This window comes from Phodopus roborovskii, unplaced genomic scaffold (assembly GCF_943737965.1).
Source record: "Phodopus roborovskii unplaced genomic scaffold, PHOROB, whole genome shotgun sequence".
NCBI lineage: Eukaryota > Metazoa > Chordata > Mammalia > Rodentia > Cricetidae > Phodopus > Phodopus roborovskii.
The window spans coordinates 2,305,618-2,322,073 of NW_026126517.1; the positions used below are offsets into that span (position 1 = coordinate 2,305,618).

The 16,456-nt window shown below is 38.3% G+C and overlaps 1 protein-coding gene across 4 annotated transcripts in view; it reads left to right on the plus strand.

Moving 5' to 3' along the window:
• The window catches only part of Bbs9 (Bardet-Biedl syndrome 9), a 456,449-nt gene that overhangs the window by 167,975 nt on the left and 272,018 nt on the right, over positions 1 to 16,456 (plus strand). For all 4 annotated transcript variants that reach the window (XM_051196851.1, XM_051196854.1, XM_051196852.1 and 1 more), the window contains exon 10: positions 9,263 to 9,441. In XM_051196851.1, coding sequence (XP_051052808.1) covers positions 9,263 to 9,441 — 179 coding nt within the window. The remainder of the gene's footprint in view (positions 1 to 9,262; positions 9,442 to 16,456) is intronic.

Sequence of the window (16,456 nt, forward strand, 5' to 3'; positions counted from 1 at the left end):
CTAGAGACCTACAAGACTACTGCCAACTAACAATTTGAGTAACTGTGGAAAGGCTACCATAAATGCCCTTCCTGGATAGTGAGATCAACAACTAACTTATCCACCATCACGGAGCCCTCATTTAGTACCTGTTGGAAACAAAAGCAAACACCCATAACTAAACACTAAGTCGAATAGAATCCAGATGCAGAGGGAGGGGACAAGACCAGGTTGCAGAAACTAGTCCCCAGGTAATGGGTCTCCAGACTGATAGCTGGGAATCCAGCATGGGACTGACTCAGGCTCCCCTGAATATGGGTCTCAACCAGAAGGACTGAGCAGTCTAACGGACCTCAGACAGTGGGACCAGGATGTATTCCTGGTGCACAAAAGGACTTTGTGGCCACATCCCCCATGGAGGGATACTGCCTTAACCTAGAGACAGGAGAGAAGCCCTAGTCCCCACTTCACATGTCTGACAGATTTACATTACCCCACCTTGATGACATTGCCCTACATGTGGAATTGGGGTGGGGGTATGTGAGGGTAGGGTGGTCAGGGTGCATGTGAGGGGGCAGAGAGAGTAGGAAGGAGGAAGGAAGGGAATGAGGGAGGGATAGGGAACTGGGATGGACATGTTAAAAAAAAGAATGCACTCTATTTACTGAGAAACAATGCTTAAGATAAGGGTCTGAGGAGGAAGGGTCTGGAATGAGCACAATCATGGACTCTTTTACACAGTTCATGGGGAGTTCATTCATATAAATGGGTTCTGTTGACTAAGAAACAATGCTCATCAGTCTGGGATAAACATAATAGTCTGGGGGATTTGGTGAGTTCTGGCTCTACAGATAACAAAAGATCACCAGCTTATTAACTACACTCAACACCAGCCTTCTGGGTGGAGAACAGGTGAACATCCCTCCCATTGAAGACAAAAGCCTGACCATTTATCTTTCCTAGCATCTGTAGTGTTATCTGGGGCAGGAGGACCTCATGGCCTCCCACCATTGTCCTTTTTGATAGCCTCTGACAGGGGTGAGGTTGTGTGACAGTTTTCACCAAGGTAACACAATTTAGAATTACCTGGGAGAATGGCCTCTGAGGCATTATTTTAATTACATTAATTGATGTCAGAAGACTTGCCAGCTATAGGCAACACCATTGCCTGGATTTGGGACCCTGAGCTGTGTAAGAGTCGAGAAACAACGTTGAGCACTAGCCTGCTTGCATTAAGTCATTGCTCTGTGCTGTTGACTGTGGATGTGACACAGCCACTTGCTTCAGTTTCCTGCTGTCTTGCCTTACCGAATTTTATTATAGCAGCAGGATAGGAAATTAAGACAAGAACTTCCATTGTTGTTTTAATTTGATATTTTCCCGATGACCCGATAGAGACTGAACAATTCCAGCACCAGGCATGGTTTCTGTATGGTTGAACATGGCTAAAGTTCTATTAGACAGCTATTGTTTACCATCAAGGTTTGCATCCACTACTGCACCCGTAGGACATGCCCTGCTAGTACTGTGAAAGCTAGTCGTCAGCTAGAGGTATTCAGGTGGGGTCTAGCTCAGGGGCTTCACAAGCTATGTCAAGTGCTGAGACAGTTGCTTCCCTGAAGCTAGTGTCTGGGTTTCCCTCGTTCCTCTTTCTGACCTCTGCTAATCTGTTTATAAAGAGAGTCTGTGTGTAACTTGAGGTCTGTCTTTCCTGCTTTTATGTTCTGTGAAGCCTTGGTCAACTCCTTCACACAAGTTTGCAGGACTAACTGTGTACTGAGCCATAGTGTCTGCCAGATGGGTCTACACTTTCCATTTAAAATAAAAACATGTTTTTCCCTTTCACCTTGACTTTTTTTTTTTTTTTAATAGGACAAGAATCTTATCTTGTTTTTCTTGCCTCTTCTGGTGTATAGTAAATATTTAATATCTGTGTTTTAAATGAATTGTAGTAGATTCAATACTGTTAAGATGCCCAGGCCAGTTTGGTTTGAGATGTGCTCATGGGGGCTGGCTGTGCTTGTGGACTTCCTTACTGCTTGGGCATCTTTGCTGTGTCTCACTTTATACAGTAATAAATCTCAGCTGCGGGCGGACAGGCAGCTTAAAATGCTTCTATTTTGCATAAAATGGTGCTGGAGAAGGGCCAGGACCCATGTGATTCCTTTTGTTTGTGTGTGTTGTAGCAAGTGAAGGAAGGGTTCTTTTTCCTCATGGTGAGCAGAGCTCCAGTACTCTAGACTTGTCCTGTCCTACAGCTCCTTTGTCAGCCTGGGAGAGGTAGAACAAGGCTTTGAGTGCCACAGATGTTTACTCACTAAGTAGCTGATTCAAATTCAATTTCTGACAATGGGAAAGAGAACTTATTTTTGCCTGAAAAGAAATAAAAATTTTCCTCAAACTTTGTTTTGTAACTATTAAACACAACCAAAATAAATTACAATCCTACTGGGGAGATATGGTTGTCATCCTGTTAACAATTAGGTTTTTGAAAATAATCTGTATGTTTTACACAACATATATCCAGCATTATATATGTTTTTATGCTCGGTAATCTCTTTTCACGACTTTACTTATGGGTTCTGTTTGTAGTGCTCAGGATAGAATTGAGGAACCACAGCTTGAAGACACAACTTAGTGGCTGTTCAGCATTCTCATAGATTTGCCATGTTTGGAAACCCATTTTGCCCTTTTCATCTGGGTTGGTTTAATTTCTTTTCTTTTCTTCCTTTCTTCCTTTTTTCTTTTCTTTCTTTTCTAACTATAGAAACAGATTACTGTGTACATAGAGGTGAAATTTCTCAGGCTTAGATACATATTTCTAAAATGTTCTCTGAAAGGATTTTTAACAAAATCTTAAAAGTCAAAATTAGTGAAAAATCAGTTTTATTCTCAGTAAAAGATCTGCTATATTATATAAGGTCACTGACAAGAGGAGTCCTTATTGATCATAAACTCACAGAAGTGTTTACAGAGATGATCAAATTTAGAGGGCAATCCAGAATATACTTCCTTTGATTTTGAATTTTTCTCATCTACTTACTGACTGCATCATTGAAATAAACTTAAAAATCTACTTATTTACTGTCAGAGTGTGCGTGCGAGTACTTGGTGTATATGCAAGGGCATGCACATGGAGTTCTGTGGACAGCTTACAGAAGTCCTTTCCTTCCACCCTCGGCAGGGTGTCTCTTGTTTCTACTGCTGTGATGTGTGCTTCAGGCTTCACTGGCCCAGGGAGCTTTCAGCCTACTTTCTTTCTCTCCCTCCTGACTCTGTGGGATTATAGATGCACAGCATCACATTAGGTTGTTACCTTGGTTCCAGGGATGGAACTCATGCCATCAGGCATGCATAGCAAGCGCTTCTGCCAAACTCGGAGCCAACGCCCAACCCTGACTTTTATGTCTGAGCTGTCTACATTTCCTAGAACTTTTTCCTGTTGGGATATAATCTTACCATTTTATAACAGTCCTTTTTATGTATTAAGTTCTACATATATTTTGTTTGTTTCAGGCAGAGTTTCTCAGTGGAAGAGCCCTAGTTGTTCCTGAACTCACTTGGTAGACCAGGCTAGCTTCAAATTCACTGAGACTCACCCTCCTCTGCTTCCTACGTGCTAGGATTAAAGGTGTGCCTCATCATGCCCAGCTATAAAAAATGGTTTTAATAGTTAAAAATAATTGAATAATTGAACAGTATACAAGTTTCAACCTAAAAATTAACATTTTTCCCCTGATGGTTGCAAGTGTGTGTGTGTGTGTGTGTGTGTGTGTGTGTGTGTGTGTGTGTGTTGAGGCTGGGTCTGACTGTATGTTTGGATCTTGCTCTGCAGACAAATCTGTCTTCACACAGCAGCCCCATCCTCTCCATGCAGCGTATTGTCAGTGCTGGATTATATGCATGCCTATCACACTGAATACCTGTAAATTTTTATGTGACTTCATCTAGAGACTCTTAAGTTTTTAGTCTACCGTTTTCTTCCAGCAAATGTTACTCCCATCTCAAAGGAAGATAAATATTTTTATAGTCTCATATTTTAAAATTTAATGTTTAAAACCCATCTGGGGTTTGGTTTTAACTTGCTGTGAAAGCAGGGGTTGTCTGTGGAATGATGGACTCATTTTCAGATTCTTGAGCTTGGTTCTTATTTAGTTTCATGTTCTATAGCTAAAATCGCAGAGTGATTATATATCCTGGAGAAGTCACATCTCTGCCCTGACTCTTCATAAAGTCCACTAACATATCTTGGGTTAGCTGATTTGCATCAAGAAATAATGTTGTCGGAGTTAACTCTACTTTTCACATGGAAGTAATTGGATATACAACGTTACAGTTTAACTTCTGGCCCCTTTCAGCATGAAATTCTATCATTTAGAGGTTCAGTCCTTAAAACCCATGGGAACCATTATATAAAATACCCATTAAGCAAAAATAGAAAAAGCCACATTGTTTGATAACATTTTTATTTATAGTTAATTGGAATTAATGTTAGAAACTATATGTGTGAATATAAAATATATTTTTTCATTGTATAAAAATGCCAGATTTTATTACTAAGTTAGTAGTTCTGTAGGCCTGGGTCAAAGTCTTTGCCTATTGCAGATATTTTATACAGAAATTTTACCAATGAATACTAGAGTTTTAAAGCTTGTCTTAGCATCTTTTTGAAATAAAAAGTATTGATAAAATGAATTTATCTACAGCTTAAATTTCTCTTATTTGATGTAAACTGTTTCCAGTGTTTCTGATGTGATTACATTAAAGGTAAATCACTCAAACAGCTTCTGGACTTCTTTAGATTCAGTGTATGCTGCTGGCATTTCGATCAGGTGTTTCTGAGAGACAAGACCAAGCTCTTGTCTCTTCTGTGGACACAAACCATGGGTAAAGGATGGCTTTTGAGAGGCTAAAGAAATACACTCAATAGTTTTTGAAATAGTTCTCTTATATCTAAATTGGCAACTGCCTGCTATGTAAACATCGGCACATATTGACTTATTTTCCCATAAATCAACACTTTTTTTTGAAGTTTGCTGAATTTCAGTGCTTATTTAATTCCCAGTTTGGAATGTAAGAGAAACATTAAACTATCTAATTTATCGAGTAATACAGTTGAATAAGGAGGAATGCTTTTATCGGGCCATGCCAGCTTCTGCTTTATAGAGAGGTTAAGAGTGAGAAGGGAGTGTCTATTTGCATTTTTTTTTCTGTCAACCACTAGGTGGCTTCAGTTGCCTGTAAGGAAAGGTACAGTTCCATAGGCACTGTGGGTTGTTTCAACATTTTATTTCAGGAGACTAATTTCATTTTGGGAGACTTGACTTTGTGAGGTAGATGAAAGAAGCAGTTCTTGCAATTGGTGTTTGAAGGTTGTCATCACTCACTGTCTTATTTCAGAGGTGAGGACGTTTGGGAAGACCTCTCTGGGTTGAACCAGCCCTAGAGCAGCAGCCCATGTTAGGACCCAGGCTCTCCTAGTCTGAGTTAGCTGTGCCATCCAGTGATACCAGTATAGCTCCTACTTCTATGAAGCCATGCCACAGAGAAGGTGCAGCATATATGGCATACAGGAATGTTGTAGATTATGTTGGTTGCTTTGGTCTTTTGGAAACAGTCTTTACTGTGTAGTCTAGGTTGGTCTGGAACTCAGATTTCTCTTGCCTCAGCTTTTTTGAGTTCTGGAATTACAGGTACTTATCATCACATCTCGCTGGAATGTTGTGTTCACATTCCACAGGTGAAGTGGTTGCTGGGGGTCACTTTATAGGAAATACTGAGCAGTGGGATAATTTATTCTCAACCAGGTTGGGCTTTTTTGTCAACAACATGACTATTTGCAGTGATACAGAATTGGAGATATTTAAAGTTATTTCTTCTGAGTTTAGTAGATATCTCTGTCTGTCTTTCTGTCTGTCTCTTTCCCCCTCAGAATAATAATTTAAAAACTATTAATTAAGATCAGGGACAACCAATGGATACACCTACAGTGCAACCCATGCATGTGAGGCTCAGGGATAGAATAAGGCATGGGAATATTGTAAGGGACAGAAGACCAGGATACCTGCTACTAGTTAGTGGTTTGTAGACACATCAGGGAGGCTGTATCCATGAAATCCCAACAAGGGGATTGCCTAAAGAAGACTTATATAATGGAAACACCAGTTGATAGGTCACTGTGGATGGGGGAAGTATCACAAAGCCACATCCCTAGATGAAGAGCTACAGGGAACCCATGGGAGAATCAGTCTCTTAAAGGGAAAAGCTTTCTGGTAAGTTATCCAACCACAAGAGGTCAGTCCTAAACACAGGTATAGACAAATAACACTAAAAGGACTCATGAAGTTGTGTGTGTGTGTGTGTGTGTGTGTGTGTGTGTGTGTGTGTGTGTGTAAAACAATAATAATTGAAGAAGTCATGAATTTGAGAAGAAGTGAGGGGTCATGGAAGAGTTGCAGTGGGTGATGGAGGGGTAGAAATGATATAAATATAGGAAATTCTTAAGAAAAATTTAAAAAAGGAAAATAAAACAGTGCCAAATAGTGCCAAAACTGCATGGTAGACTGGTTGTTCTTCCACAAGACCTGGGTTTGATTCCTAGCACCCATGTGGTAGTGCAAAACCATCTAACCCTAGGTCCAGGGGAGACAGCTTCTCTTCTGGTCTCCAAAGACACCAGGCATGCACATAGTGCAGAGACATACATGCAGGCAAAACATGCATAAACATAGAATAATAATAATACTCAAAATAGCTTGGTATTGGTACAAATGTAGATCATTAGAACAGAACAAAGATCCTGATATAAACCCACACAGCTATAACCACATGGATTTTGACAGAGATGGTATAGATACTCAGTAGAGAAAAGCATGCCTCTTCAAACATGCCATTGGGAAAATTGGATTACCATGTGTAGAATGATAATAAATCCCTATATCTCACCCTGTGTAAAACTCAGATCCTGATTAATGAAAGATATTAATGAAAGACCAGAAATCCTCTGACCACTGGGGTAAAAGTAGGAAAAACAGTTGAAGACAGAGGAACAGGCAAAGGCTTTCTTGGTAGGACTCTAGATGTTAGGAATAAGACGAACAAGTGACAAATGGGATCTTATGAACTTAAAAAGTTTCTGTATGTCAAAGAAAGCAATTGGATGAAGAGATAGCTTACATGATGAGAGAAAATCTTTACTTACATATGTCTGACAGAGGTTAAATACAAAGAACTGAAACAAAAAGAAACTAAACAATCACATCAATAAAGAGGCTAATGAAATGAACTGATGGTTCTTAAAAGATGAAATACAAATGTTCAGTAAACATTTCAACCTCATTAACTATCACAGAATGCAAATCAAAATTACTTAGATTCCATCTTACCCTAGACAGAATGCTAGTTATTAAGAAAACATAACAAATGCTGGTAAGTGTGTAGACAGCAAGGTAAGTAGGTAAAATAGTTTACTGCTATGGATATTGGTTTGGCAGCTTCTCAATAAACTAAAGATAGATTTACTCTTACCCAAATGGTTCCAAGTCAATACACTACAGAGACACCTGCACCAGAATCTATTGCAGCATTATTGAGAACAGCTAAGTTATGAACCTGATGTCAATGTTCAACAGCAGATGATGTAAAGGCAACTATGGTGATATGTGTGCAATAGAACTTTTTTTCCAGCCAAGAAGAATGAAGTCCTGCCATTTGCAGGAAAACTGATGCAAGAGCGAGATCAATCATATTAAGTGAATTAGTTGTCTCAAAAGGCAAATGTGTGTTTTCTTCTCATTTACCATTTCTAGATTTTATATAGGTAAAGTCTGGTATGTATATATGACATGAAACGGGAGTAAAATTATCTAGGGGAACATGAAACTAATAGGAAGCTATCAGATGGTTAAAGGTATCGGGCCATATGCCCCACATACAGCAATATGTATATGGACATTTAAAAGAATAAAAAAAAAAAAGACAAAAACTGAAAGGACTCATATGTCAATGCCAAATGGTATAGGATAATGCTGATTTTTTTCTATGAATACCAAGGAACAAGCAAATACAGTATTTCATTCAGTTGCTTTTTATAGTATTTTAAGAGAAATGTGTAAATTTAATTTCTAAACATTGTTACTAAAATCAGCTATAATGTATATATGATACTTTATGACAGGGATGTTTTAGAGAGAACAGAGAGAAGGGGGCCTAAGAAGAAAGAGTGTCTTTATCCATTCATTACTGCTTTAACAGAATTCCAGAGACTGGGGGGCTCAGAAAGAAAGGAAAAGTATTTGTCTTATGCTTGTGAAGACTCAGGAGTCCAAGACTGAGAGTATATATCTGGTGAAGACCTTCTTGCTTCAGTATCTCAGGGTGTGGAGGAAGAGAGGGATGATGGAGGGAGGGAGAGTTTGATAGTGACATTTCTTTTCTCTAAGCTCTTTCGTAATTAGTCTTAATCTGAGTGGGCAAGCACTCAACACTTAGGACTTCTCTGAGGTCTTCTGTCTGAGGGACGCATTCAAATGGTAGTAGACAGCGAGGAAAAGGAATGATGTGACTCAGAATAGTGACGGAGAAAGATCTAGTGCACAGGATAGTGGCCTTTTCTGTCTAGGAAAGGGTTAGAAGAAAAGACTAAGTCAGAGAGCTCCTTGGGTAGGAGTGTGTGTTAAGGAAGCCTTGAGGTCCCATGTGGAAAGAATTAGTTCCAAGAATACAGAGGAGGAAGAAAGGAAGAGAGAACATATCCACCTTCAAGACTTCTTGTCAGTTCTCCAACGTCTTTGGTGTGGCTGTCCCAACCTTGATATCACTTCATGGATGTCCTGGCCTTGGGGGTCATTTCTTGGCTGTCTTAGACTTGGGGTCATTCCTTATTCTTTATCTCCAGCTAGAAGTCTGGTCTCATTTCTTGCATTGTTGCATTCTTGCATTCTTGCATTGCAACAATTCCATTGTTGCAAGTGGAATTCACATGCTGAATATGACAAATGGCATTTGTACTATGGATTAAGATCAGTATTCAAGATCAGAATTTGCCATGCAATTAGGTTCCTTTGATAGCAGATAGAATACATTTTAATGTTTATTCCACTTCTGTAATACATCTTAACAGTGGGCATATATCTATAAATATAGGTATGTTTGAAACATTGAGTCTTTGAAATAAATCTATTTTTATACTTATTTTTTTAATGGTATGTGAAGCTAAATTGAGTATAAATATCACTTGTCAAGGTCAATATATAACCATTTTTTATTCTCTTGTACCTTATAGTGATTTGAAGGGTGTGATAGTGACTCTCAGTGATGATGGTCACCTGCAGTGTTCATATCTGGGGACAGACCCTTCTCTGTTCCAAGCTCCAAAAGTTGAATCAAGAGAGCTCAACTATGATGAACTTGATGTAGAGTTGAAAGAACTTCAGAAAATCATCAAAGATGTAAAATCTCAAGGTATCTGATTTGCAGTTTTTATTGTAAATTTATGTTAATTACAAAATTCACCTTATGTTGTTTTATATGGTATTGTTTTGTAAATATTAGTTAAATGTCACCCTAGGTTTAGTTCAAGGCTTTGAATAAATTATTGCTCATTATCATATAAGGTCCTTGTGTTGACCATAAAGATGGCTGCTGAGAACTATTCTTATTGAAGATAATATTTAGATTAATGTGTTCCAGAGACAGCTTTAACTAGACTTTGAGTATGTTGCCTTCCCAGTGAAGGCCAAGTACCACTTAGTGGTTTTAGGTTGTGAGAAGAGGATTGACGCTCACAGTCAATCATTAACTTACAAAATCCTTGGTTTCACTTGCTTCTTTGAAAAGAAATCCAAGTAGTACATGAATTGCCACTTTGTTACTAAAAATGTAGTAATTTGCAGCTTAGATGATATAATTTATGCTTGGAGTTAATTAGCTGTCCAAATGGAGTGTAGCCTGTGATACTCTGATCTCTAATGACGCAGGGACTGGCTATATTTCCAGTTCCCAAGTTTTGAGTAACTCAATGTTATTTTATATTGGGACTCACAAGGGTGTAATTTTATTGTAAATTAAAAGGAGAAACAAAACACCAATCCTGCAGCTCATGTTGGACATGTGAAAATCATTAAGTTCCCTTTTCAGGGTCAGGTAAAAGTATTTTCTTAATGAGAAAAAATATGGAACATTTTCACATAAAAGAAATGTTAAAACAAGTAGGAATAATAAAAGAAACAGAGCATCAAAAGCCAACCAAAGCAACAGAGCCAATCTTAACCCTGGCCCGTTTGCATCAATAGGTTTATGTATTTTTGATCTCCATTGCCAGGATTATATTCCTCTAGTTTTTAGGAACTGAGATGATATATTCAAATAGGAATATTAAAAAGAAAGATGTTATGCTTTGGCTTCACACGTTCTTATAGAAAGTTTTCAAAGTAAACCATTGAAATGGAGATCTCTAAAGGTTCTCGTCGCGCTGCCTCATCAGATGTGAAGCGATGAAAATGGCTGCACCAGGCTGCAATATACAGATTTAAGTTTTCAGTTTTGGTCATAGCATTTTGGAGGATGAATGGAATTATAATCTTTGTCATTTTTGGGTGTAATTGGGACACACACACACACACACACAACTATGAATTTCTCAAACTTATTAAATAATGTGAGTTTTTGTCTTGTGAGTTTTGCCCTTCTCCAAGCAATGGATGATGGTAGTTTAATTAACAAGCATTATGTAAATTGCTCAAGAATCCCTTATAGCTAATTATTGTCCCCTAGTAGCCATAGTGATGCCCTTAAATGAGAAGATTTTGATGTTTTGCCTGCCATTTTCTTAATTCTTTTGTATATTTTGAAGTAGCTTCTTTTAAATATATATTATTTTAATTTGGGGGAATTTCATGTATGAATACTGTGTTTATATCAGTTTCTACTTTTCCTTTTCAACCTCCAACTACTCCCATGCTCTCACTCTTCAAACCCATGCTCTCTTCTCCTTTACATATAATTATAATTCACGCGCGCGCACACACACACAGCCTGCTAAGTCCATTTAGTATTGCTCGTATGCATTTGTATTTAGGAGTGATCTCTTGGGATTAGATCACCTATCACTGGCCTTGTCCCTGGAGAAGACCAATTCTTTCAGCAGCCATTGACTGAGTGTCGCCCCATAACTAGTGGTAGGCCTTGCAAGATTTTCCTAGCTATGTTGGCATGTTATGTGTTAGTATCATTCTGCAATCTTGTGTAGGAAACCATATTGTTTAGATTTCATGGGTGCAGCTTCCCTGTGATATGTAGAAATCATTGTCTAGCAGTAGACATCTCAGTCCTCTGCTTCCTGCAATGGAAACCTTCTCTTCTACAAGCCTTAGCTTTAGGGGTGGTGTTGTAGACATAGTAGTTGGAATTGGGCTCACAGTCATCGTTCTCTGCATGTTTTCCAGTTATGGACTTCAGTCTGGTCTGTCTGCTAAACAAGGAAGCTACTTTGATGAGAGAAAGTTACACTTATTTGTGGATTTAGGGATACAGTTTTTGGTACAGTCAGAAGTTGTATTATCTTAGCAAGGTAGAAGACCTGGTTCTCCCTTAAGCTCCATGATCTCAGCAGCCATGGGGAGTTGCCTGGGTTTACAGTAGCAGGCACAATTGCCTCCTATCGAGTGCATCTTAAGTCCAATTATCTGGTTCTAGGATATAAGTACCATATTGCACTGTTGGGGACATTGTGCTGTGCTGATCATGTAAGTCTTTCTGTTGGAAAGGACTATTGATTATTTGTTTCTCGTGGCAACTTGTGTAGCAGGAGTTAATCCTGAGGGAAGAGGCTTCTAGATCAGTTCCTGCTCAGTTCTTCCAAGTCTTGAGTCTGAAGTATGTGGTGTCTTGTTTTAGGTTCAGAGAGGCATCCCAGGGCCATAGATGTGATTTGTCTTCAGAGTCTCTCGAACTCCCAAAACTCAATAGAGATTTTCCATGCCTGGCATGGATTTTTGCTAGATGCTCTGTGGCTCTTGTGGCCAGCATTATCACCACAATTGATATAACTTCATGGAAGCTATATATGCATGTATATACACATTTGCATTTATTATATATTTATTTATAAGTAAGCATAAAACAATAGCTTTTCCAAATATCCTTAGTATCATAGTGCCCACCTTCCTAACTTCCTAGTTTAATCATCACTTCTATTTTCCCATTTCTCCTTGATAGCATCTATATCCTTTTGTTCCTTATCTCTATAACTACCAACCCTCTGCCATGATGCCTTTTTTATTTTATGGTTACTGTACTTACTCTAGATTATATTACTTAAGCTAGGGACGAAAGTGGATCTTTTACATAATCTCAACTTTTGGTTTATGTTTGAACTTCTCTGTACTTTTGTATCATGACTGTTTGCTTTTATTGCTAAACAGAAACAGAGAAACTTTTAAGACATAGAAGATTTTACTCTATTTTATTTCTACACATTAAGAATATTTAGTATTCTGTTCCTTTGTGAAAGTTTGATATCCCTGTTTATCTAAATACCTTTAAGTATAGGAAATGACATATTATTTCATTATAGATCACGAAAAGTCAAAATGCTAAAGTTATGGATGAGCTCATTGTTCATTTTAATGATACTTCAATACAGTGGCTTTTTAAAAAATTAATTTGTTAAATAAATATTTAAAAATAAAAATGTTTTTTACTATACACACACACACACACACACACACACACATGTGTGTGTGTGGGTTGCAAAAGCCCTTTTATAAAACCATTTTAAAATGAAACAAACCAAAAGGTTTACAAAGAAAAGAGAAAGATACAGAAAAGAATAACTTGCTTCATATGTCCCCAAACAGAGAAAAAAAAAATGAAGGGGACAATGCCAACACGCTCAACAATAAGAGGTTCTTTTCTTTACTTTTTTAAAAAAATACAAAATACAAGCAAAAGATACATATACTTCAAAAAAGTTCAGAAGATAGCAGTCCTGGAAATCCTCCAATCAGAGCAAAGCAGGAGTTACTTTTGTTTATGTAGATACATACAACTGGGATATTAAAAAAATGAAGTTATCACATTAGACCATCACATGATTCTACCAATACATGTTGCATCTATAATTCACAAACATGGTCAACAAACCATGTTCACTTCAACTTGTCTCTATTTAAATTAAAGAAAAAAAAACTTTAAATAAGTGGTTACATTAAAAACTTTTAACTTCCATTTTACCATGCTGTCTATTTCAGCATTTCTAAGGTATTGCAAGAATGCCCAACCCTCTGATGTCTGATCATGTGTCTAACCATACTGCAAGATTAAAAACAGGGTGCCTGGGTCTCAGCCTATAACCTAAGATACAGTTAGGCTAGCTCGCTGACCTTTCCTGCTTAGAATATGAAAGATTAAGGACTAAAATTGAGGAAGACTGGGAGCTTTTAGAACTGGAAAATGAAGATTAAAAGATGAATCAAGGCTAACAATTACTGAGATTGTGGCTGTTGCTGTAACCTGACAAGTCATGCCTTGCTGGAATTAAGCATGTAAGGTTTGCTGCAACATGTTCATGGTAAACTGACTATGTAGAGCTCTTATTTACAAATCTTGTAACAAATACTTCCACAAGAAAGAGGAAAAAATTCACCAACTTCCAGAAGACAAAGTTTTAATTGCCAGACATTTACAAACACGCACTCACACATGTCCATACCCACACTCTTCAAGGTTTTATACATGTTACTTTTAGGACATGACTGAATACTATACTCCCCCACTCACCAAGAAAGAAAGAAAAAAAAATCTCAATTTACCCTCCCTCAAAATCTAGAAAACCCTCCCTCACCAGATATGCAAAGTATGTGCACAGCTATGGTACTCTACAGTTTATAGAGCAAGCTCAAAGATGTCACTGCTTCAGGTCCTCATTGTCATGGCAACGGACAGGCATGTGGGACACCTCCTGCTCAATTGTGATTATTACAATCAGCACCATTGTGAATTAGGCATTAAATAAAACTACAATTCATGGATTTGATATTCAGAATCATGTATTTTGTTTTCTAAAGGCGAAGAGAAAATGAGGTTGAGATAGGAGCATGGCTATTGACAGCTTGACATGTCCAATATATTTTGATCAGTTTCTACTCTGCATCTCCTGCCACATCTCTATCCATACAACTCCATGTCTTCTTGTCTTCTTTCTTTCTTTCAACAGAAAACAAAAAGGCAAATATGAAACCCAAATAAACCAAAATGAAAAAAATGAAGAAAATACAAAAGAATCATACAATACAAGCACACACACACACACACACACACACACACACACACACACACACACACACACACACACACCAAACCAAACCCCATACAAACACAGAACTGGAAATCATAATATACAAGCAAAATACCTGTAAGATGAAAGATGCCCAGACAAAGCAGTATGAAATAGAAATTCTACAAAATACCATTGAGTTCATTTTGTATTGACCATCTATCTATAGCTGGGCATGAGGCCGGCCCTTAAGTGTGGTTTATATACCCCATGAGACTCCATTGGAGAAAACTCTCTCCTTTGCAAGCAGATGTCAGTTGAAGATAGCTTCTTTGTTAAGTATGAGACTTGTGTCTACTTTCCCCTCTTGGCCCTGGGACTCTATCTGGCTTGGACTTCAGCAGACCCTCTTCATGCTACCACAGTACCATGTGTGTGATACCACAGTCTCTGTGAATTCATATGTGTGTCAGTCATGTGTCTGAAAGACACTGTTTTCTTGTTGTCCATCTTTTCTGGCTCTTATGATCTTTCTACCATCTTTTCTCCCTGCTGCCCTGAGCCCTGAGGGGAGAGGTTTGATGAAAGCATCCTTTGACTTAATAAAAAAAGTGCATTTTTTTTGGGCTATATTCCATACTTAAAGGTTTTTAAAAACTTTTTCAAAGAGAGGGAAAATCTAAAGCCAGTGTAAAGAAAATATTTGTTGCACACATGGTTTATATGTCTTCTGTAATAAAAGATTTTGAAACTAATTTTATGTGAATGAGTTATATAAGGAATATATGTTACAAACATGAAATTATAGCAATAATTTCTGTGCATATGGGAAGCTTTTTGAAATTCAGAGAGCTAGTATGACTCCTGCCAAGTATTTTCATTAGGAAGAGTCAACAATTTCTTTCAGTGGGAACTTTGAAGAGATGGGATTTCCATATGACTTAAACACTTGATCACACACTCCTTACCTAGTGTGTCCGTGAAGCCCTGGGTGTGGCATATAAGAGAAGTACCAACAGTGTGCTTTCAGGCAAGTAAAGGGTGCAAACACACATGGGCAATTAAATAAATATGACTGTATCCCATTTGGAATATATGTGAGCTGGCTTAGTTGATGCTATCTCCAAGGTCTGGGAACAGATGGACTTGGTTTGTTCATTCCTGCTTGTGTGTAGGTACATGTAACAGAATGCCAGAACAAAGCAGCTTCAACAGAGGAGAGGTTTGTTTGTTTCTCTGAACTGCCGGGTAGTAGGCAGTTCAGGGTTGGCTCCACAACTCCTCAGGGATTTTAATCCTTCTAGTCCAGCATCATGTCTTGGTTCAGGAATGCTTCTGGAAGTTTTGCCTCACATCTGCAGCTGAGTCAGCCCCTACAGCTTTCCTGGAAGCCACACCCTGAGTAGCTCCAGTTTTTATCTCAATGGCCCTTCCAGTCTGCACAACAGGCTGGGGAGTTTAGTGGGGTTTGCTGACTGCTGGTCTGCTAGACAAAACTGGGCTGCTTTTAGGGAAGAAGTGAAGGATGCCTATCCAGGCCAATGGAGAGCTGTTTTCACTAGGTTTAGAATTTCCTTTCCAGACTTTGCTGTAGTGAGCAAACTACCTTGTGGTGGTTTAGGACAGTCCTGCTGTGACACCTGAGTCAACGGTATTGTCCCTGTGTTTTCAGGCCTCCATTCTCAGTGTGTGTGGACCTTTCCTTTTAGAGATTTTGGGTAGCTGTAGATGTTCTAGACATTTTATGTATGTAGATAGGATTTCCAGACAAGAGGGCTGTTCGTCAGATTTCCCCTTTTGGGGAGAAACAGCCTTCCTAAAGGCATGTATCTCTACTGCCAAGCCACTGTACCACTGGTGATAGTGTTAAGAGCTGTGTTCACACCTGAAACAACCACCGTGCAGGCAGGAGATGAACCTTTTTCCATGATGAAGTTGAACATTGGCTTGGCTACAAAGTGGAAGGAGGGAAGAGTGGATGTTGTTGGCTTCTCAGTCAATTATCTGACATGTATGTTCTTGTGTGCACATGTATTTATACTTAAGATATGTTATTTTAAGCACATATGTGTGAATATAATAAATATATACACATTTTATCCATATGTATAAATATAAATTATTTCTTATTTAGGATGACTTACTTTTCATATTAGTTCTTGGTGCAACATAAGCATTTAAAACTAGAGAAGTAGTGTGCAT